Below are 24,831 nucleotides of genomic sequence, written 5' to 3'. Positions count from 1 at the left end.
CCATGGTGTTGAATTGAATACTTAGTCAGCATCAAGAAGCACTAAGGTTGGATATTTACCGTATCTTGTCTGGCCAAAACTGTGGCTGCTATTGTCATGCAGACCTATACGGTGGTGCGGTAAAGCCCAATTAATTTGGTGTGAAGATCTCCGGCAGAAAGTTTTGTGACCTGTCTGGTATCATTGTCGGTAATCTATTTATATAATTGCCTTGTAATATTTTAATTTCCTGTTCTGTCCAGATGTCACCGTATCCCAGAATTCAAAGTGGAGGAAGTTTTCTGAAGGCCATATTGGGACACCCAAGTGATAGGTGTCTCAATATGGAAACTGCTGCTGGTACCAACCTATTGTGCGGTACCACCAGCGGAACACAGTCGCACTGTTCCTGTGCGAATTCCACGCAGGCTCAGTGAATAATTCGACTGATCCTGGCGGCAGATGCGCGAGGTGTCTACAGGCAGAGGAAGTGGGTCACATTAAAGGGGTTTTCCCACGAACAAAAGGACATTTTAAAAATTGTCTGTGTCTGACCTTGTACGGAGCATACCACATCTCTTGGGCAGGGGAGGAAGCAAAAGACAATACTGACATTACAGCAGGAGATTGCAGAGGATTCAATTCGTGAGGTAAAATATTTCACTGACTGTTTTTACACAATATTTTACCTCACAAAATGAATCCTCTGTGATCTCCTGCTGTAATGTCAGTATTGTCTTTTGCTTCCTTCACTGCCCAGGAGCTGTATGCTCTGTACACGGTCAGACACAGGGGTGAGAGAGACAGCGCACGGGGGGGAGACAGCGCAAACGGGACTGCACATGAGGGGAGAACACAGCACAGGAAGGAGAGAGACAGCAGACAAGGGGGATAGCACATGGGGTAGTCAGGTCAAAGAAGAGAGCACAGACAGGAGAAGTCAGCACATGGGGAAAGAGAGTGGATAGGTGGGTGAGCACATGGGGGGGAGAGATTCTCAAGCTGCAAAGCCTGCCCCCATCGTGACATTACCACCCTCCATCTAGTGATTCATAATCCACAAATAGCAGTGATATCAGATATCATCCTCCCCCCAATCTTTGTTGGGTTTGGGTATCACAACTGACCGTGATCCAAGTAGTAACATTTCTCCTTGCGGAGAGTGACATGTGCATGCCGGGATGAGGAGACTTAAAGCCGCAATGCTTCTCTAGACGCCTCTCACACAGCCAAACCAGATCTCACACTTTGCACTGATGAGGGGCAGTACCCCGAAACACAATGTCAGCAAATTGAGATTCTGGTTTGGTTTTTATCCTAAGTCATGTGACAAGGCTCGTTAAAGGGTCGACATAGACATTTAGGATTGCTACTTCCAATAGGTGGCACTAGAGTTCTAGTTCTCTTCCTCTCAGAAGAGACTATTTGCATCACAAAAATAAGAACATTCACAGCATGAAAAATGTACTAAAAACAATATAAGCTAATTAGTGCAGAAATACTGCAGCATCAAAAACTCACCAGATACTTACTGTGAGAACACAGACTAAGGCTATGTTAACAAGCATCGTTTTGCTGTCTCTTTCTGCAGCAAAAACCTGCTCTCTTTGAAGGAAGAAGTCTACGTTCATTTTCAGCACTTTTTTTTAAAAACTTTTTCATTGCTTTCTGTGGGTGAAAAAAACAGTAAAAGAATCAACATGCTGCCGATATCAGTGAGCGCCGTGAGGATTCTCCGGTCATGTGATCACAAGTATACTTCCAGCAACATTCCAACTAGACATGTCCAGCCTCGCTCAATTCACTTGCATTGAGGCTGTGCACATCTAGTTGGAATGTGGCCATGTGTGTCCTCTCCCAGAGAATCCTGACTGCAGACTTGAATCCCAGGCTTGAACAACTCCTTTAAGGTAGGTTTCCCCATAAACCATAACGTGCTCAGAACAGTGAAAGAACCGTGCCACCACCGATCAGCGTTGCGACGTTTAATTAAATTACCACACTCACAATCTGCCACATCCAGCATTTATTAGAGACGACACAAAGGGAGGGTAGGGATGACCCAAGTTAGCACGCATTCTCATTAGTAGTCCATGAAACCCAGTCTGAAAACTGGACACACACAAAAAAAATATATAGCAGAAAAAAAAAAAATATATAAATCTGAAATGAGGAAACAATCGACGCCTTGATGGACTTGAACAGCTCGAAACTAAAAAGTCTATAGCGAGGAAAAGAAAATCGTAAAAAATAAATTGCAGCAATAATGTGATTGTGTGATACAGGCTTCACAGTCAGATAATGTGCCACGCTGCTCGCAAACAGGAAGAATTTAAATATTTTTTTTTTTCTCTTGACACCGGAACGTCGACTATGCAGATTTCATTATCGTTATAGCACAAACTTAAGATTTCTGTTTTAAAAATGAAAGGGGAGGAGGGAAAAAAATATTAGTATAATTTACAGCATCTCAAGATAAACTGGTGTTATCTTGGGAAAACTTCCAGTACGTCTGAGGTCTACAAGATGTATCTAAAAAATTTTACTACTGTGGAAAATGACGAGAGCTTAAATTCCTTTTAAATTGGGCATGAACAATTTTTCTTTTTTCTCGTTTTTTTTTTTTTTGTTTTGTTTCATTTCATTTTTTTTGTTTGTTTTGTTTCTCAATTGCTGTAACTTTGTCCTTCGGGGGGCTGCGGAAGTTTCATATTTTCTTTGGACATCATTAGACGTCGCAGTTCTTGCAGGATGACTCTGATGCTATAGGAATTCTGCCATTTTGCTAGAACGGATATGGCTCTGGGATCCACCTAAGGCAAATAGAAAGAAGGGTTAGAAGAGAAGAGGTCAGAGCGTGAAACCCAGTCTTCCATTCCTTTACGCTATTTTCCCCTCTCCTCGCTGACCCTTGAAAAGCCTCTAAAGTTCCATCTAAGTCGCAGTACGTTCCTGTCTGTTATTCTGCCCGCTAATGGCCACCACATGTCAACCCCGTCGTCTGCATGAGATAGGGCTTCCTTCAGGCCACATTCACACATCTCATTTTCCGACACTATAGCCTAGTGGAGCATCCATATTTCCTTTACCTTTTTGCGAGAAAAGGCAGAGTTTTGTCTAATTTGGTGTATAATTTATACAATTTTATAGTTTGAACAGGTGAATCGGAACCAAATATGCTTATTTTCTTATTTTTAAACTGAGAAGGGGGGATTATTTAAATTTGTATTTATTTATATTTTTACATCTTGTTTTTATTTTATTTAACCCCCTCCTTTTCTTTTATGCACCAATTAAGTGTTAATTTCATCGCTTGTAAAACATGCTTCAATATTCTGTATTGCAATATGATATGCCTAGCAATGTAAAACTGCCAGAAGCTGGGACTAAAAGGAGTGCAAAATCAAAGACCTGGCGGCCTTCATACTTGGGATTACGGATAGAGCCATATCCCACTATAAACCACTTAAGTGCTGCAGTTGCTATAAACCATGGCATCTAAGAGCTAAGTAAGTGGGAATTTGAAGGTCCTCCGATCTCACCCATTCTGTTGTGTGGATGCAGCGGGCTAAAGCTCCTTAGCGACCTCAGGAAAGGGTACACTGGCTATCACTAAGCTGTGAAAGGAAGGCATATAGCCTGTTCTGCGCAGTTACTCATCAGACATAGATCTAATCATAGCAATGTTAAACAGAATCTGACAGCAGCATGATGTAGGGACAGAGACCCGGATTCCAGCAATGTGTCCCTTAGTTTACTGAGTGCAACAGTTATGATAGAATCACAGTTTTCTCTGCAGCAGATCTCTGAATGCTGTGCCCCTCTATAACCCCACTCACATTACTGATTGGCAGCATCCTGTGTACACTGTGAGGGTATGTTTCCACATGGCGTATTACAACCGGATTTGCTGCGGATTGAACGCTGCGTACAGCCGCAGTGTTTAATCCGCAGTGTCCAGATGTTACAGTATAGTAGAGGGGATTTTATGAAATCCCGTCTCCACTATGCGTCCTAATACGTGGGTGGCACACCCACGAAACCGGACATGCGGCGCGTCTTATTTGAATGCAGCATGTCTGTTTACCTTGTGGAGATTGCTCTGTCTCCGCAAGGTAAATAGCCTACTCTATGTATACGATGTGGCGATTCCGGATGTGTTCAAATGAGCGCATCCGGAATCACCGCTCGTACAGAAGAGGGCGGGGCTTTGGGCAGAGCGGGCATTCCGCTCCGTCCAAAGCGCAACGATTGCGCTACGTGGAAACTCACCCTAAGAATGCTGCTAATCAGTGGGGGGCGTGGTTGTGTAGGAAGGAGAATCGAGGCATGGGTACCTGTCTTGTGCTGGGTCTGGAACTGTCGGGGCTGTCTGTTGTCCGGGGAAGGAGTAGGAGACCAGACAGACCTTTGCACTCGGAAGCAGGGGGCGTGGCTAAGTGGCAGCAGACACATCGCGCGCGGGAGCAGGCAGTGCGCAGCACAGAAAGAAGTGTGCTCCGTCCCTTAACCCCTTTCCTACATTAGACGTACTATTCCGTCCATGTGACCTGGGACCTAAGTCCCAAGGACGGAATAGGACGTCATAGCGATCAGCGGCGCCCCCCATGGGGAGTGCCGCTGATCGCGGCCGGGTGTCAGCTTATTATCACAGCTGACACCCAGCACTATGTGTCAGGGGCGGTCACGGACCTCCCCCGGCACATTAAGCCCCGACACAGTGAGATCAAACATGATCGCAGTGTACCGGAGGATCAGGGAAGCATCGGCAGGGAGGGGGCTCAATCAGTGCTTCCCTGAGACCCCCGCAGCAGCGCAATGGCAGCGCTGCTGCGGGGGGCCTCCTTCCCTGCAGGTCCCCGGATCCAATCTGGCAGCGGGGACCTTTGGGGGCCTGCAGGGAGGCGTCTTTCTCAGTAAAAATAATTTATAAAAAACTAATTAAAAAAAAAAAAAATTCCCTAATAAATTCATTTTTAAAAAAACAAAAACAAACAAAAGTACACATATTTGGTATCGCCACGTCCGTAAAGACCCGCCCTATAACACTGTCCCACTAGTTAACCCCTTTATTGAACCCCTTAAAAAATAAAAATAAAAAATGAAGCAAAATACTTTATCATCATACCGCCGAACAAAAAGTGCAATAACGAGCAATCAAAAAGACGCATATAAATATCCATGGTACGGCTGAAAACATCATCTTGTCCCGCAAAAAACAAGCCGCCATACAGCGTCATCAGTGAAAAGATAAAAAAAGTTATAGCTTGCAGAATAAAGCGATGCAAAAATTATTATTTTTCATATAAAATTGTTTTCATTGCATAAAAGCGCCAAAACATAAAAAAACGACATGAATGAGGTATCGCTGTAACCATACTGACCCGAAGAATAAAACCGCTTTATCAATTTTACCAAACGTGGAATGGTGTAAACGCACCCCCCAAAAGAAATTCATGAAATGCTGGTTTTTGTTCATTCTGAGTCCCAAGAATCGGAATAAAAAGCGATCAAAAAATGTCACGTGCCCGAAAATGGTTCCAATAGAAAAATAAGACCTCACATGACTCAGTGGGTCAAAATATAGAAAAATTATAGCTCTCAAAATGTGGTGATGCAAAAACTATTTTTACAATAAAAATCGTCTTTTAGCGTGTGACAGCTGCCAAACATAAAAACCGCCATAAATAGTAAATCAAACCCCCCCGTTATCACCCCCTTAGTTATGGAAAAATATGCGCCGAAACTGTGGTCCCCCCCGACATATCAGGTATCAGCGTACTCAGGACAAATTGCACAATAACTTTTGTAGTCTAATTTCTCCTGTTACCCTTGGTAAAATAAAAAAATTGAACCTGAAGTAATTTTTTTTGTGAAAAAAAGTTAAATGTTCATTTTTTTTAAACATTCAAAAACTTCCTGTGAAGCACCTGAAGGGTTAATAAACTTCTTGAATCTGGTTTTGAGCACCTTGAGGGGTGCAGTTTTTAGAATGGTGTCACTTTTGGGTATTTTCTATCCTATAGACCCCTCAAAGTGGCTTCAAATGTGATGTGGTCCCTAAAAATAAAATGGTGTTGTAAAAATGAGAAATCGCTGGTTAACTTTTTACCCTTATAACTTCCTAACAGAAAAAAATTTTGGTTCCCAAATTGTGCTGATGTAAAGTAGACATGTGGGAAATGTTATTTATTAAGTTTTTTGTGTGCCATATCTCTGTGATATAAGAGCATAAAAATTCAAAGTTGGAAAATTGCAAAATTTTCGTCAAATTTCTGTTTTTTTTTCCCAAATAAACGCAAGTTATATGAATGAAATTTTACCACTAACATGAAGTACAGTATGTCACGAAAAAACAATGTCAGAATCACCGGGATCCATGGAAGCATTTCAGAGTTATTACCGCATAAAGGTACAGTGGTCAGAATTGTAAAAATTGGCCCGGGCATGAACATGCAAACCACCCTTGGGGGTAAAGGGGTTAAGCAACGGGACTGCGCTGGCCCGTGTCTCGATATTCCCGCCGCAATCAGCGGGGACTACAGAAGGAGAAGCACAGTGTACCCAGTAACTTGCAGAGAACAAGGTGCCGTACGTGTTGCGACCGCGAGTACAGCGCATGTGCCCCAGAGAGAGAACCGGGTGCTGGATACACTTCAGCAGCCCACCTTACCGGCATATCCCTGCCTGCCCACGGCGGAACCCGAAAGTGCTGCGGCCTTGTCTGTTCTGGCTGCATATACTCATGGACTAGGGGCTCAGCGGAAGGTGCCGGAGACCGACCGCCATTGTCAACAAAATCTCCTTAGGCCTGTTTCACACTTCCGTTTTTGACCATCAGTCAAAATCCGCCGGTTTTTGAAAAAAACGGATCCGCCATTTTTTTTGGTGGATCCGATTTTTTCCCCATTGAGTTGCATTACCGGCGGATCTTGACGGATGGCCATCCGTTGGATCCGTTTTTTTGCAGATCAGTCAAATTTTTAGCGTCCGCCGACATGCCTGGACGGACCCTGCAAGGTTCTTTTTTTGCTGCAGGATCCGCATTTTACAGTACGCATTCCCGGAGAAAGGAAGTCAGCCGGAAATTTAACCCTGAAATCCTTTCTGGCGGACGAAAAAAATTCTCTCTCTCTCGGCAGCGGTTCCTTTAAAATTCTTCATTCGGTGGATCCGTCAAAAAAAACGGTCCGGTGGCATCCGTTCACATCAGTTAGTAACGGATCCGCTTTCCGCCATTTTGGCGGATTTTAACTGACACAAAAAACCTGAAGTGTGAAACAGGCCTTACCAACACCGCGCCAGCCGTTGTCGGCGCTATCAACCCCAAACTAGTACCTGCAGCCTGAAGGACTCCTGACATGCTAAGGCTAGTTTCACACTAGAGTTCGGCAGGGCAGCGTACTTCCTCCTTTCTTCCTCTGTTAAGCCCCGCCCACTGCCGCACCTCTTCCATTCAGTTCCGCCTACGTCGACATGTTGCATTTTGTTGCGGTCGGCGCAGCATCAAAACAATGCATGCGCAGGCATCCGCATACATTTGCATGGCCTGCATACCCAATGTTAAAGATAGGTATGCAGGACGCATGCCGACGTAGGTGGAGCTGAATGGAAGAGGTGCGGCAGTGGGCAGGGCTTAATGGTGGAAGAAAGGAGGAAGTACGCAGCCCTCCGCAGCCCTGCCGAACGCTAGTGTGAAACTAGCCTAAGTGTACCAAAGAATTGCTGTTATGTTTATTAACTCTCCATATCCTTTATAATAGGACTGCTATTCTCCCATTTAACCCTTCATCTCCCTGCAAGGAGTCCGCCCCATTAAATTAAAGCTGTTAAACTTGTTAACCCTTGCTCTGCTTTCTGTCTGTCACTGCATCCTTCTTTCAGTTGGACAAAGGGGAACGATAGACCTAGTCCTGTAGTCATAATCTCCTGCTGGTAATACACTGATTTTATTGAAACAGCAAACAGTTCAGTGAGATCGCTGGAATCAGGGTCTCTGCCCCTACACATTATGCTGCTCTCAGATTACATAGCAAAAACCTGCTGACAGCTTCCTTTTAATTTTCTTCAGTGACAGGCTGAATTCATTTTAATAAAATAAATATTAATGAGTGTAAGGAGCAGGCTTCACCTTTAATAAGCATTTGTATACACCAGTGAATCAGGGGTCGTAATGTGTAAGGTCCTGTTTTTTAATTAATGTTCTTTTTCTTATGTAAGGTGATCATTCATACACGAACATTCCCATCTCCACTCCCAGCAACTGCAGACAGCAGTGATATCTGTCTGCCGTCATGGGGCAGTGGATGAATATGAGCCGGGACGGTCGGTAAGAATGAGATGATGCTCCCAGAGACAGCAGAGATTTATGTTGCACCCACCACTATCCTATGTGTTATGTATGTATTACATGGGTGCATAGCAGTTCTGTGCACATGTATGACTACCACTTTACATAGGACCCGGTCATCTGGAGCCACAAATAATCACTTCCTTTCTGTAGTGTATGCCACCCTTATGTGAAAGAACAGAAGACAAGCGTCCTACTCACCACACCATTAGAATTATTCACGCCATTCATATTAATTTTTGTTACAAATTTGGCGAACGGAGGGGATTCTGGGTATTTCGGACCACACTCTATTTTAAGGCTGTATATCCTGTTTTCATAGATTGTCTGGGAGGGAAAAAAGAAAAACAAGTTAGCAGACAAAGTGATAGGAAGACTAGTAAATCGCATACCTATGTACTTCGTCAGAAGATTTATAGCACGCAAAACACCGGCAAGGAAAACTGTAACGTAGACCATTTCTAACACTGGAGGTGAGTGCTCGTGTATACAGCTGGTATCCATCTAATGAAGTGGCGCTGACCACTTAAGTATGATATTACCAAATGGGTCTTAATACTCAAAATATGCAACTTACTATTAATAATAATAATAATAATAAATTTTATTTCTATAGCGCCGACATATTCCGCAGCACTTTACATTTCAGAGGGGATTTGTACAGACAATAGACATTACAGCATAACAATAATCACATAGATCATAACAGATACCAAGAGGAATGAGGGCCCTGCTCGCAAGCTTACAGTCTATGAGGAAAGAGGTATACACGAAAGGTGGGTGGTAACAGTTGCCCTGATTGTATGGACCAGCCATAATGTTAAGTGTGTAACAGTACAGACACAGAGGGCTAATGGATGCATAAAGCATGTGGGAACATGATGCGGGGAACCTGGTTATGGTAAAACTTTTGGCTGTGCCACACAGGGATAGATTAGGTTAATGTGTTGAGGCAATAGGCCAGTCTGAATAAAATGCATTTTCAGGGCACGCTTAAAATTGTGGGGATTAAATTAAATTATTAAATTATCTTTAGAGGTTCTGCTTTGTTTTTGCCATCGGGGAAGCCATAACCCCCGTTCTGCATATCAGACACTGCCCTGTCCAAACTATGGCCCTGACTGGAAGAACAAGTGACAAGACGTCCATATGACCCCTATGAGAAAACTCGCTAGATGTGCTATTTAACTGTGGGCTTGTGCAGGTCCTGGACAGTAAGGAAACTAGTGCTAGTGCAAGTGCAAGGGGCTCTCGTAGGTGGCTCTGGACAGAAGTCTCTTGCCACAAGTTCCCCAATTTGCGACTATATTATTTAGACTGTTAAATACGGGACATGAGACCCACAGACGGTCAATACATGGTGGCCCAAAACTGGCATTAATGAGGCTCTTTTGTTTCAGAAAACCCATTCACTCAGCTGCAGTTTGTTTAATAAAAAAAAGTCCACTTTACTCCCCTCCCCAAGTCTAGTATCAAGTCCCCATTGCTGCTCTTGGTGAATGTTATTGTCTACAGCCAAGCAGTAAGGCTAGGTTCACATTGCGTTAATGCAGTCCGTTCAACACATAGCGTTGATGGGACAGCGTTAACGCTACTGTCATATTGTGATCGCGTCTAGCGATCACACTAGCGCAGCTTCTCCATCTGCGCTAGCAGTGAACGCTGCAGACGGCATCCGAGGGTCCATCACAGCATGACGGCACATAGCTAATGCATGTCGATTTTGACATGCGTTAGGCTAGTTTCACACTAGCGTTTCACTGACCTGCGTCGGTCTGCGCACGGCCACAGCTAAGCTCCACCCCGGCCACGCCTCCTCCTGGCCGCTCCGCCTATGGGCGAATGTCGCTGCATGCGACCTGCGTACCCTATCTTTAGCATTGGGTACGCAGGCCGTGCGCATGTATGCGTTTGCCGATGCATGCGTCCTTTTGACGGTGCGCCTAGCGCACCAAAATGCAACTCTGTGTGTTTGGCGCAGGTCGGCGCACCATCAAAAGGACGCATGCGCCGGCCAGGAAGAGGCTCGGCGGCCGTGCGCAGCGTGAAACTAGCATTAGTGATGCGCCAGGTTATGGCAGTCTGACAACGTTAACGGATGCGTTACATCGCGTTAATGCCGCGGTGTAACGCAATCCGTTTAACGGACTCCCATAACGTAATGTGAACCCAGCCTAACTCTGAGCGGCTCGTGCCACTGACTCAGGCAGCGAAGAATATACAAGGAAGCTTCACAAAAAGCCAAAATGACACAGGACTTCCAAGAAGAATTAACATATTTTTCAGACAATAAGACAACTCAGCTTTAGACAAGAGATTAAAATATATTTTACACCAATTACAACTTCCCTGGTGGTTTAAGGTAATGCAGAAGTTAATATCACTAGTAATGGGGGGGGGGGTCTAGTCACTAAAGCTGATTTGCTCGTTACAGGGCAAAATCGGCCCAAACAAGCTACACTTGCATAGGCTGTAATGGAGTGGTGCCCCTGCTGTAATAGGCAAAAATATGGTGCTGTCCCAAAGTGTGGCTATGAGGCAGAGCTCCTGCCGTGGTGTATGAAAGAAATACAGACATAAAGGGGGGTGGGGTCTGTATATAGGTTACATACTCAGTGACAGGTCTACTCAATAACAACCCAAGATGCTGTACTACTGACACCATCACTGTAAGGGTACTTTCACATTGCGTTCTGTGTCCCTGTCAAGGCAGAATTCCCACCATCCCTATCCTGGTATATATGGAACCCTCATCCTGGTATACATAGCCCCCAATGTGGTGCACACATACAAAAAAAAAAAAAAAAAAAAAGATTGTACTCACCTTTCTTCCTCTCCCTTGCAGTTCTGCCTCCTGTGCTGATAATAATAATAATAATAATAATCTTTATTTTTATATAGCGCTAACATATTCCGCAGCGCTTTACAGTTTGCACACATTTCATCACTGTCCCCGATGGGGCTCACAATCTAAATTCCCTATCAGTATGTCTTTGGAGTGTGGGAGGAAACCGGAGTGCCCGGAGGAAACCCACGCAAACACGGGGAGAACATACAAACTCCTTGCAGATGTTGTCCTTGGTGGGGTTCGAACCCAGGACCCCAGCGCTGCAAGGCTGCAGCGCTAACCACTGAGCCACCGTGCTGCCCGGTCAGCTGCCGGAATACTCATTGCTCCCCACGCCCAGGAACATGAGAGTGGAGAGCAGTGATTATTCGTCTTCTTTAGTAGCGGGCACACGGTTATTCGCAGTTGTCGGCTTCCTGCAGCAGCTGGGCGATCACGTGTGTCTGCTTTACACTGCTCCCCACACCCACAGTCCCTCCCACCTCTCGGCGCCGGCTTCAGTGCATATAGGTGGGAGGGACTATAGGCGTGGGGAGCAGTGAATATTAATTTTCTTTAGCAGCGGGCACAGTGTTAAATGCAGACACCAGCTCCTGCCTCCTGTGATCCGCTGATCTTTTCTTCTAAAAAGTTACTTACCGGTAATGGGATTTTACAGAGACCATGACAGCACCACCTGAGAGAGGGTTTCCGCCCACCAGGACAGGAAACCTACTGAATAAAAAGGCAGCATCTCTCCTCTGCCTCAGTTTGGGTTTCAGAGCATGAGAGGACCTCCAGACAGTTAATAACATAATTGTCACCAAATACATCTTAACACCCTTAAAAGTGCACACCACAAGTGACAAAGTGGGAGAGGTGCTGTCATGGGCTCTGTAAAATCCCGTTACTGGTAAGTAATTAAATTTTTTCCCTTCTCCCATGACAGCACCACCTGAGAGATTTAAATAGCTCAAAAGCACACACTAGGGAGGGATCACCGCTTGTAATACCTTCCTCCCAAAAGATAGGCCAACAGAGGAGGACAGTTTGAGGTGACTGTGTCTATAGAAGGTGAAAGGGGAAGATCATGTGGCTGCCTTACATATCTTGTTGATCAACACCTCCTGGTGAAATGGGCTTTCTGGTTTTCAGGAACGGCCTATTACTAGAGGTGTAAGCTAAGCTAATGGCGTCCCTTATCCATCTAGCTATGGTCCCCCTTGTAACACCAAACCCCTTCCTGATTCCCTGGCATGATACAAATAAGGCCTCATCCTTCCACCATTGTCTAGTTCTGTCTAAGTACTGCATCAAGGCCCTCCTGACGTCTAGTGTGTGAAGTCTGCATTCCTCTGTAGTCTTTGGTTTTCTACAAGTGAGAAGAACAACCTCCTGACTCCTATGAAACTTCGAGGCCACTTTGGGGAGAAATGCTGGATCTGGCCTCAAAACCACTCTATCATCTGATACCTGCATAAAAGGATGATTAATAGATAGGGCCTGTAAATCACTAACCCTGAGGGCTGACGTCGGGAGAATCAAGGGATCCAACAAGGGCATACTCATCATCCATGAGAACCATGGTCTTTTGGACGAAAACGAAGCAATGAGGAGTACATCTGCTCCTTCCTCCCGAATCTTCCTCAGAACTGCCGGGATCAACATTAACGGGGGGAAATGCATAGGGCCAGTTGGAAACCCCAAGGAATCTGTAGTGCGTCCACTGCGTATGGTTTTACTCTTGGGTTTAGGGAGATTTTTGTCTTCCTGCTGGCAAACAAGTCTATCTCTGCCTGCCCCCAAAGATCCACAATCTGCTGAAAAATTGACGGCTCCATTCCCATTCCCCCTGTTTTAAGGTTGTCCGGCTGAGGAAATCTGCTTCCTCGTTTTTCTTTCCCTTTATGTGTAGGGCCGATAGTTGTAGCTGATGTTCCTCCATAACATGGAGAAATTCCTGAGATAGCCTCATTAGGGGCCGGGAACTTGTGTCCACCTGGTGATTGATATAGGCAACTGAAGTTCGATTGTCTGACATTATTCGAACATGGTTTCCTTCTAAATGGGGAAGGAACTATTACTGCCTTCTCTATTAACCAGCAGCTCCTTGTAGTTTGAGGAAACACCAGCTTCTGCCTCTGTCCAGATTCCCTGGATTATATGGTCTCTGAGATGCGAGACCCATCCTTCTGTGCTTGCATCCGTCACGATCACGTTCTATATATGGTGGGCCCATGGAATACCCTGCGACAGATTTCTTGGATTCCGCCACTGTCATGGAGTCTATTGCCTCCTGGGAGAGCATAATATTCCTCTCTAGGCACCCAGCAAGCTTCCTTTCTCCCTCTAGGATGTCCTGCTGTAAGGCCCTGGAATGACACTGGGCCCACTGCACTGCCTGGATGCATGATGTCATTGATCCTAGTAGGGACATAACTTTCTTCAGGAACATGATTGGGTTGGTTAATACTGTTGACACTGACACTAGGGCTATAATCCTTTCTTTCTTTTCCACTGGTAGGAGACAGACCTGCCTATCTGAGTCCAAAATTAGCCCTAAGAAGGATTGAACCTTCAGGGGCTGCAGCCTCGACTTTTCGATATTTATCATCCAACCAAGTTTTGACATAGTGGCTTGGATGTGATTTAGTTGAGAACTGCAGTTTTGTTCTGTTCTGCCGATCACTAAAAAATCGTCCAGATATGGCACTATTAACACGTTTATTTCCCGCTAATGTGTCGTCACCTCCAGAACTATTTTGGCAAAGATTCTCGGGGTCATGGACAGACCAACGGGCAGAACCCTGTACTGGAAATGTCTGAGTTGTCTGTCTACAGTGCCTACAAGTAGTATTCAACCCCCTGCAAATTTAGCAGGTTTGATAAGATGCAAATAAGTTAGAGCCTTCAAACTTCACACAAGAGCAGGATTTATTAACAGATGCATAAATCTTACAAACCAAAAAGTTATGTTGCTCAGTTAAATTTTAATAAATTTTAAACATAAAAGTGTGGGTCAATTATTATTCAACCCCTAGGTTTAATATTTTGTGGAATAACCCTTGTTTGCAATTACAGCTAATAATCGTCTTTTATAAGACCTGATCAGGCCGGCACAGGTCTCTGGAGTTATCTTGGCCCACTCCTCCATGCAGATCTTCTCCAAGTTATCTAGGTTCTTTGGGTGTCTCATGTGGACTTTAATCTTGAGCTCCTTCCACAAGTTTTCAATTGGGTTAAGGTCAGGAGACTGACTAGGCCACTCCAACACCTTGATTTTTTCCCTCTTGAACCAGGCCTTGGTTTTCTTGGCTGTGTGCTTTGGGTCGTTGTCTTGTTGGAAGATGAAATGACGACCCATCTTAAGATCCTTGATGGAGGAGCGGAGGTTCTTGGCCAAAATCTCCAGGTAGGCTGTGCTATCCATCTTCCCATGGATGCGGACCAGATGGCCAGGCCCCTTGGCTGAGAAACAGCCCCACAGCATGATGCTGCCACCACCATGCTTGACTGTAGGGATGGTATTCTTGGGGTCGTATGCAGTGCCATCCAGTCTCCAAACGTCGCGTGTGTGGTTGGCACCAAAGATCTCGATCTTGGTCTCATCAGACCAGAGAACCTTGAACCAGTCTGTCTCAGAGTCCTCCAAGTGATCATGGGCAAACTGTAGACGAGCCTTGACATGACGCTTTGAAAGTAAAGGTACCTTACGGGCTCGTCTGGAACGGAGACCATTGCGGTGGAGTACGTTACTTATGGTATTGACTGAAACCAATGTCCCCACTGCCATGAGATCTTCCCGGAGCTCCTTCCTTGTTGTCCTTGGGTTAGCCTTGACTCTTCGGACAAGCCTGGCCTCGGCACGGGAGGAAACTTTCAAAGGCTGTCCAGGCCGTGGAAGGCCAACAGTAGTTCCATAAGCCTTCCACTTCCGGATGATGCTCCCAACAGTGGAGACAGGCAGGCCCAACTCCTTGGAAATGGTTTTGTACCCCTTGCCAGCCTTGTGACCCTCCACGATCTTGTCTCTGATGGCCTTGGAATGCTCCTTTGTCTTTCCCATGTTGACCATGTATGAGTGCTGTTCACAAGTTTGGGGAGGGTCTTAAATAGTCAGAAAAGGCTGGAAAAAGATAATTAATCCAAACATGTGAAGCTCATTGTTCTTTGTGCCTGAAATACTTCTTAATACTTTAGGGGAACCAAACAGAATTCTGGTGGTTTGAGGGGTTGAATAATAAATGACCCTCTGAATAAACTTTTCACAATTTAAAAAAAAATTACACAAAGAAATAACATTCTTTTTAGCTGCAGTGCATTTCACACTTCCAGGCTGATCTACAGTCCAAATGTCACAATGCCAAGTTAATTCCGAATGTGTAAACCTGCTAAATCTGCAGGGGGTTGAATACTACTTGTAGGCACTGTATATATACTGCTACACTCAGGTACTGCTGGTCTTCCTGATAAAGTGGGGACATGGTAATATGTGTCCTTCAAGTCTAAGACACTCATGTAGCAGCTTGGGAACAAGATCTTTATTGCTGACTTCATCGACTCCATTTTGAAAGGTCTGTAGATAAGGAACATGTTGAGGCCTCTCAGATTGATAATTGTCCAGAACGACTGGTCGGGCTTCCTTATCAGAAACGGGAGAATAAAAACCCTTCCCCTGCTGCTGAACAGGCACCTCCACCAGTACCCACTCTTTTGAAGTAAAAGTAACACTTCCGCCTCCAGCGACTGTTGTTCCATCCAGGATCTGGGGTACGAGATCCTGAAGCTGTGCCTGGGGGTGGATGTGTACTCTCTCAGCCCTGACCTTAATATACTGAGTACCCAGTCACTGGCCGAGATTTCCTCCCAGGCAGGTCAGGTTGGAAGTGGGACAACCTTTCTCCTACCTGGGACAGCCCATCACTTGGGAGGATTTCCGACCCCTCATCAAGGAATCCCCAAACATGAGACTCTTGCTCCTCGGTTTCTTATCCTTCCAATCCCCCTGTTCCTTGGAGGGTCTACTCCTGCTATACCTTCTCCTACGAAAGGAGCTTTTGAACTGAGGACAGGACACACTGGGAAAGGGAGCTTTTGAACTGAGGACAGGACACACTGGGTAAGCCTTTTTTCATGTCAGCTGCCTTCCTCTAGTATACCGTCCAGGGCTTGACCAAAAAGATATTTCCCTTCATACGGGATAGAGCATAACCTAGTCTTGGACAGGGCATCTCCCAGGCAGCTTTTCAGCCTTAGGGCTCTGCGGGAAGCATTAGACAGGTTTGCCGATCTTGCTGCTAATCTAACAGAATCGGCCGAGGCATCATCCAAAATGGAAGCTGCTCCCTGCAACAGCGGAAGTTCCGCCAGGATCTTTTCTCTCGGGGGTTTTGTCTCTAAGATGGTAGCCAAGCTGTTGTAGCCACAGCATCATAGACCGTGCCGTGCAGGTTGCCGCTACTGCCAGTTTTAATGAGTCTGCCGATGATTACCACGCTTGTTTTAGTAAGAACTCTGCCTTCTTGTCTAAGGGATCCCCGAGAGTCCCTAGGTCCTCAAATGGCAACATAGACCTTTTGACTGATTTATCGACCGTGATGTCGATCTCTGGGGTCTTCTCCCATATGCCTACCTCTTCCTCATCAAAAGGATGTCTCCTTTTTGAAGACGACCGTAGTGGACCTTTCCTTTCCGGCCTCTTCCACTCTCTACTAATGAGCATTTTGATTTTTCATTAACTGGAAAGGAACGCCTCTTCCTCAGTTCTAAGCCACCGAACATAATGTCCTGGACGTTCTGGTAGTCTTGGGATCAGATATGTCCATAGAGGGACCTAACCAGCCTGACAGTAGCCTCAGCTGGGAATCACGGTCTACCCGGTGTCCTCATCAGAGGAGGATGAACCTGTCAGGCCCGAATCCTCCCCCTTAAAATCTACTGGTCTTTCAGACTCTGATGGCAGTAGTTCTGGATTCCCCTTCTCTTTGCCTCATCAGTTGTTTTAAGGACCGTCTGCTGTATACACTCTGGTCAGAGTCTCTAACTATAAGCGCACCGTAAATCCCCCTTGCACAGGGCACACTCCCTATTGTTCTGCTTTGAACTACGTTTCAGGGGCCTTCCCTAGTAAAGGAACACAGAAAGGGGGACCTGTTTTAATACAGTGCACTTTTACGTAGAACCCTCACCATTCAGCTGATTAATCTACGGTACCGGAGACAGAGGCTGAGCTGGTTCCGAAGAACATGTTCCCCTGTAGGTGGGCTCGTGACCTGCCTTGCTTTTCAGGATGGTCCTGCTGCTTGTACGTCTGCCATCGCTGCATCCTTGCCGACAGGGCTGTGGAGTCGGTAAGCCAAACCTGCGACTCCGACTCCTCAATTTCCCTTCCACCGACTCCAACATATATTGCTTATATTTAAGTGAAAAATTTATTGCAGTACAATGTGAAAATCAGACATTTAATCATTTTTATGATACAATAATCAAGACATTTAGATAGAACATAATATATATTTATTGGAATACAACTTTAGAACACAAAAAACAGTAAATATGTAATACACTATGTAATATCGATTACATATATCTAATATATAAAGCTCAAAGTGTGTATGTACGTATGTATGTGTGTATGTGTGTGTATGTCCGGGATAGGCATCCGCACCGTCGCAGCTACAGCCACAAAATTTGGCACAGTCACACGTCTGGACCCCGAGAGCGTCCTAAGCTATGTTGTGAGGCGAAATTTTAACCCCGCGCGTTCCAATTCACCAAACAATTTTGCCCCTATCTACATAATGGGGAAACAGTGTGTGCGTATCAAGCCCCGCCCCTCATTATGATGTCACAATGGTTGCCATGGCGACGCTGAGCCCCTCCGCTCATTATGATGTCATAATGGTTGACTATGGGATGGAGGATGTGTGATGGGTATATGGGCACTGGACTGTGGGCTGGAGGATATGTATGACGGGTATATGGGCACGGGCCTATGGGATGGTGGATATGTATGACGGGTATATGGGCACGGGACTATGGGATGGAGGATGCGTGATGGGTATATGGGCACTGGACTATGGGATGGAGGATATGTATGACGGGTATATGGGCACGGGACAATGGGATGGCGGATATGTATGATGGGTATATGGGCACGGGCCTATGGGATGGAGGATGTGTGATGGGTATATGGGCACTCGACTATGGGATGGAGGATATGTATGATGGGTATATGGGCACGGGCCTATGGGATCGTGGATATCTATGATGCGTATATGGGCACGGGACTATGGGATGGAGGATAATTATAATTTGCTATAACTAACCACAGTTAGTTACTATGCCTGGGCAGCGCCGGGCTCTTCAGCTGGTGTGTGTATATATATATATATATATATATATATATATATATATATACATACATACACACACAGTGTGTATATATATATATATATATATATATATATACATACATACATACACACACAGTGTGTATATATATATATATATATATATATATATATATCACACTATGTAATAAACTATGTAAGTGGCAAAAACCAGTTTTCAACAAAAACATACTAAATAACATTTGTGCAGTCTATGAATTTGTTCTAAGAAATAGAATTGCCTCCATCAGATCCTCCTTCATAGATGACCTAAAATCTGACCTAATAATTTTAAGGCCAGAGAACAACCTCTCTACACTAACTTGGGTTGGAGGCAAAGCCGTAGCCACATGGGCAACATCTCTAACAATTTCCAAGTATAAAGGAATTGCCTTATGCACAGTCAGTTTTGATGAACGGTTGAATTTTTCTTTTTCTTTGAGAGCAAGTGAAACATTTTGCTGAAATATGGTCAATCTGCTTGCTATAGTAGACGGAGTGAAATCTTTGTCCTTGCAGCAACGCTTTGCCTGCTCCATATCATCCAAATACTTGTCAAAGTCAAACTCCTCATCTGATGAGGATGAAGATATGGCAGCAGCAGTGTCAGGACCCAAGTCCTCTTGCGCCTGGCAGTCCTCCTGTAGGCCACTCATCCTAACTGCTACCTCAGTCAGAGCTTCTTTTCCTTTAGTAAGCTGTTGATCATCAAGCAATATACGATGACTTGGGTCCACATAAACAGCTGCCAGAAAAATGTTATTTTCCAATAGCTGTGTCTCTCTCTATTTCATTGAAGCAGAAATGCCATCTGCGATTAAATCTCCTCTTTGGGACAGGCAAAATAGCAAGTTCTTCCACTCCCTTACGAAAATGCCTGGAGTTAAATCCTCAGCTTGTAATTTTTTAGTCACGGTAAATAGGTGATTATGCAATTCCTTCAATTCAGCCACCTGTGTCCATTGACCTTCATTTAGGGTTACCTGAGGGTTCGCCGTATCTATAAGAAATGGTTGCAGAACCTCATACTGCACACCTCAGCTGCTGCAGAACCTTATACTGCACACCGCTACACTTGAAAATAAAGCCTTAAGATGTGGTGAATGCAGTCTATTTATTCCAACTATCAATTGATGTTGATGTGTTACTGAAGATGAGCAATGCCTGTCCTGGGCGTCCTTTTGGGCAGCTATGAGGTGTACCTGACTGGTGCTAAAAAAAAAAAAAAGGAGTGTTAGTCTGTGTGCTACCCGGCTTTCATTCTTTTTGGTACAGATAAGATATGGATAGACAGATATGGATAAATGGATAGATCTTATGAGCGCAAAAACCTTTCAGGTGATGCGTTTTTTTAAAAAGCTGATCTGCTTTTGCAGCTGAAAAACGTATCCTCAAAAAACGCAGCAAAAACGCTGTGTGTGAATGTAGCCTTAGATCAGGAATAGAACAGCCATTTATAAGACATTTCATAACTTTCCCAAATTCCTATGAAAAAATATTCAGCACATTCTGCATTGAACTACTGTACCCAATTTATTATATATTTTAGGAGTCGGACCATTTTATACCGACTCCACCAAAATGAGCTCCGACTCCACAGCCCTGCTTGCTGATGCTGCTGTCGGTGCTGAAAAGGCTCCTGTCTTGACTGCAGTGAAGAAGATGGTGGCCGCTGCTGCGGTTTCTTCGGGCGATGATGCTGCTGTGGCTGCTGCAGCTCATCCATGATCCGGATTGCTGCAGGAAATGCTACAATCTTTCTGGGCACTTCCCTTTAAATATTGGATGGCCCCGCCACTTCTGGCTCCGTCTCCAGCAGTTTCAAATCCGGTGCGCTGTGTGCAGGGATCCCCTTAACCCTGCGCACGCGCAGTCCCAAATGGTTGCTGTAGTTCCCAGCATGCTACATCATCGGGATGTGCCGGATATCATCCTGCGCGTGCGCAGACATTTGCCCAAGAAGTCTCAGCCTGCACGGTGCTGCATCAACCTCCTGGTCGGCGTCACCATACCCACGGATGGCATCCCACGCTTCTGAACACCCTCCTGGGTAAGTGTACCGCTTCCTTCTGCAGGTTCCCAAGAGAACAGGAAAGCGAACTGATGAGGAGAGGTACCACCTTTTTATTCAGCAGGTTTCCTGTCCTGGTGGGCAGATACCCTCTCTCAGGTGGTACTGTCACTGGCTAGTAACATACCCCTTTTGACATTTATCTACACCAGGGGTCCCCAACCTGTGGCTTGGGAGCCTCATGTGGCTCTCAAGTCCATGATATGTGGCTCGCGACTGGCTGCCAGCTTGGTGCATTAGCATCAGATCTAGCAAACAACTATGAAGAGCAAGTCTCCAGATAGTGAATTTTGTGAGTAGCCCAGTACAGAAGAGCAGATCTGAATGAGCATATTCTGGCCTTGGAGATAATTTAAGTATGGTAAGATGGAGACCAGATGATGTGAAGTGTCAAGAGCAGGTGCTTAAAGCTGGATGCGACAGTGTGGTGCGGATGGTTGATGCAAGAATACTGAATGAGGGTCATGTAGGAACCTTTGGCTCTTGGTACAATGCATGTGTCTAATTTCTGTGGAAAAACTTTAGCTGTCGTTATACCAGTAATGGGAGCAATGAGTCGCTATTGTGAGGTGGGCAGAAGCTGGATGTGGCTCGCAACCCTCTCTCAAAATTTAATGTGGCTCTCAAGGCAGAAAGGTTGGAGATCACTGATCTACACATTTGGAAATTGCATACGTTTTAACCCCTTAAATTTGGATTTAGAATAAACAAGATTATACATAGATCCTGCATATCTGACACTTACAGAATATACGACATATACCAAGAAGGGAATTTCCTTGTGCAATGCATCAAAAGTATAGGAGACAAGCACGGGGCAGAATAATCAGTGACTGCCAGGCCTTTACTTGTCTTCTACGCAATCACATTGAGGGCTACATTCACAGAGCTGACAGTGGAGTGAGAGACAAACTGCTGACTGTTTCCAATGAGAGTCAGGAAAATTGTGAGTGCAGCTCTTGATCTGAATGCAACAAAAATATCTGTAATCTTGAATTCCTAAAAGCATCAACCTGTATATCCAGTTTACACCCATCCAAGCAATATGCAAGTTTCGTTTTTTCATCACTAAATCAGGTAGTCGCTTTTGCTGTTTCTACTGTGAAGTGGTGTGACAGGTTTATGTCAGGATACACTATTATATTTTGATTCGGATCTTTATGGTGGCCTAGATCTGGAGGCCACAACGCAAACATGTGCCAGTACTGTCCATCCTCCAAGTTGGAAAGAGCCTTTATATAGATTCCTATGGGGCTATACTAGAGCATCTGAGATATTATTACATACATTACAAATACACACACATAATACACAAATATATATATTATATATACATATACACATATATACAGTTGTGGCCAAAAGTATTGACACCCCTGCAATTTTGTCAGATAATACTGTTTCTTCCTGAAAATGATTGCAAACACAAATTCTTTGGTACTATTATCTTCATTTAATTTGTCTTAAATGAAAAAAACAAAAAGAATTGTCCTAAAGCCAAATTGGATATAATTCCACACCAAACATAAAAAGAGGGTGGACAAAAGTATTGGCACTGTTCGAAAAATCATGTGATGCTTCTCTAATTTGTGTAATTAACAGCACCTGTAACTTACCTGTGGCACCTAACAGGTGTTGGCAATAACTAAATCACACTTGCAGCCAGTTGACATGGATTAAAGTTGACTCAACCTCTGTCCTGTGTCCTTGTGTGTACCACATTGAGCATGGAGAAAAGAAAGAAGACCAAAGAACGGTCTGAGGACTTGAGAAACCAAATTGTGAGGAAGCATGAGCAATCTCAAGGCTACAAGTCCATCTCCAAAGACCTGAATGTTCCTGTGTCTACCGTGCTCAGTGCCATCAAGAAGTTTAAAGCCCATGGCACTGTGGCTAACCTCCCTAGATGTGGACGGAAAAGAAAAATTGACAAGAGATTTCAACGCAAGATTATCCAACATCCGCACAAAGAACCTCGACTAACATCCAAACAAGTTCAAGCTGCCCTGCAGTCCGAGGGTACAACAGTGACAACCTGTACTATCCGTCGGCGTCTGAATGAAAAGGGACTGTATGGTAGGAGACCCAGGAAGACCCCACTTCTTACCCCGAGACATAAAAAAGCCAGGCTGGAGTTTGCCAAAACTTACCTGAAAAAGCCTAAAACGTTTTGGAAGAATATTCTCTGGTCAGATGAGACAAAAGTAGAGCTTTTGGGGCAAAGGCATCAACATAGAGTTTACAGGAGAAAAAAAGAGGAATTCAAAGAAAAAAACACGGACCCTTCAGTCAAACATGGCGGAGGTTCCCTGATGTTTTGGGGTTGCTTTGCTGCCTCTGGCACGGGACTGCTTGACCGTGTGCATGGCATTATGAAGTCTGAAGACTACCAACAAATTTTGCAGCATAATGTAGGGCCCAGTGTGAGAAAGCTGGGTCTCCCTCAGAGGTCATGGGTCTTCCAGCAGGACAATGACCCAAAACACACTTCAAAAAGCACTAGAAAATGGTTTGAGAGAAAGCACTGGAGACTTCTAAGGTGGCCAGCAATGAGTCCAGACCAGAATCCCATAGAACACCTGTGGAGAGATCTAAAAATGGCAGTTTGGAGAAGGCACCCTTCTAATATCAGGGACCTGGAGGAGTTTGCCAAAGAAGAATGGTCTAAAATTCCAGCAGAGCATTGTAAGAAACTCATTGATGGTTACCAGAAGCGGTTGGTCGCAGCTATTTTGGCTAAAGGTTGTGCAACCAAGTATTAGGCTGAGGGTGCCAATACTTTTGTCTGGCCCATTTTTAGAGTTTTGTGTGAAATGATGAATGTTTTGCTTCATTCTCTTTTGTGTTTTTTCATTTAAGACAAATTAAATGAAGATAATAATACCAAAGAATTTGTGTTTGCAATCATTTTTCAGGAAGAAACTGAGTATTATCTGACAAAATTGCAGGGGTGTCAATACTTTTGGCCACAACTGTAGCTCTGGAAAAAAATTAAGAGACCACTTTCAAATGTTCAGTTTGTCTGATTTTTCTCTTTAAAGGTATACTAGCTGAAGAGCCCGGCGCTGCCCGGGCATAGTAATTAACTGTGGTTAGCTATAGCAAATTATAATTATCCTCCATCCCATAGCCCCGTGCGCATATACCCATCATACATATCCACGATCCCATAGTCCCATGCCCATATACCCATCATACATATTCGCCATCCCATAGTCGAGTGCCCATATACCCATCACACATCCTTCATCTCATAGTCCCGTGCCCATATACCCGTCATACATATCCTTCATCCCATAGTCCTGTGCCCATATACCCGTCATACATATCCTTCATCCCATAGTCCTGTGCCCATATACCCGTCATACATATCCTTCATCCCATAGTCCCGTGCCCATATACCCGTCATACATATCCTCCATCCCATAGTCCAGTGCCCATATACCCGTCATACATATCCTCCATCCCATAGTCCAGTGCCCATATACTCATCACATCCTCCATCCCATAGTCCCGTGCCCATATACCCATCACACATCCTCCATTCCATAGTCAACCATTATGACATCATAATGAGAGGCGGGGCTTGCAGCCTATGATGACATCAGCGTCGCCATGGCAACCATTATGACATCATAATGAGGGGTGGGGCTTGATACGCACACACTTTTTCCCCCATTATGTAGATAGGGGCAAAATTGTTTGGTGAATTGGAACGCGCGGGGTTAAAATTTCGCCTCACAACATAGCCTAGGACACTCTCGGGGTCCAGACGTGTGACTATGCCAAATTTTGTGGCTGTAGCTGCGACAGTGCGGATGCCAATCCCGGACATACACACACACACTTGAGCTTCATATATTAGATTTTTGAATAAAATGTAAATTGCTCTTTTATTCTATAAACTACTGACAACAAGTCTTCGAATTTCCAAGCACTAAATTTTGTATTTATTTTCAGAAAATGAGAAATGGTCAATATAACAGAAAAATGCAGTGCTTGCAGACCTCAAATAATGCTGAGAAAACAAGTTTAAAATCATTTAGAAAAAACAATACTAATATTTTAACTCAGGAAGAGTTCAGAAATCAATATTTTGTGGAATAACCATGATTTTTAATCACAGCTTTCATGTGTCTTGGCATACTTTCCACCAGTCTTTCACACTTCTTTTGGGTGACCTTATGCCACTCCTGGTACAAAAATGTAAGCA

The 24,831-nt window shown here is 44.6% G+C and overlaps 1 protein-coding gene across 2 annotated transcripts in view; it reads right to left on the bottom strand.

Moving 5' to 3' along the window:
* Positions 1–1,990: 1,990 nt before the first annotated feature.
* Positions 1,991–24,831, bottom strand: part of UBE2V1 (ubiquitin conjugating enzyme E2 V1) — a 67,034-nt gene continuing 44,193 nt past the window's right edge. For both annotated transcript variants that reach the window (XM_073580583.1, XM_073580582.1), the window contains exons 3-4: positions 8,531–8,656; positions 1,991–2,792 (exon numbers count right to left, since the gene is read on the bottom strand). In XM_073580583.1, coding sequence (XP_073436684.1) covers positions 2,646–2,792; positions 8,531–8,656 — 273 coding nt within the window. In that variant the 3' untranslated portion in view covers positions 1,991–2,645. The remainder of the gene's footprint in view (positions 2,793–8,530; positions 8,657–24,831) is intronic.

Source organism: Dendrobates tinctorius, unplaced genomic scaffold (assembly GCF_039654945.1).
Source record: "Dendrobates tinctorius isolate UK_male_01 unplaced genomic scaffold, ASM3965494v1 ptg000065l, whole genome shotgun sequence".
In the NCBI taxonomy this organism is placed as follows: Eukaryota; Metazoa; Chordata; class Amphibia; order Anura; family Dendrobatidae; genus Dendrobates; species Dendrobates tinctorius.
Note: the sequence above shows the minus strand (reverse complement) of the source record. Positions and strands in the feature narration are given on the sequence as shown.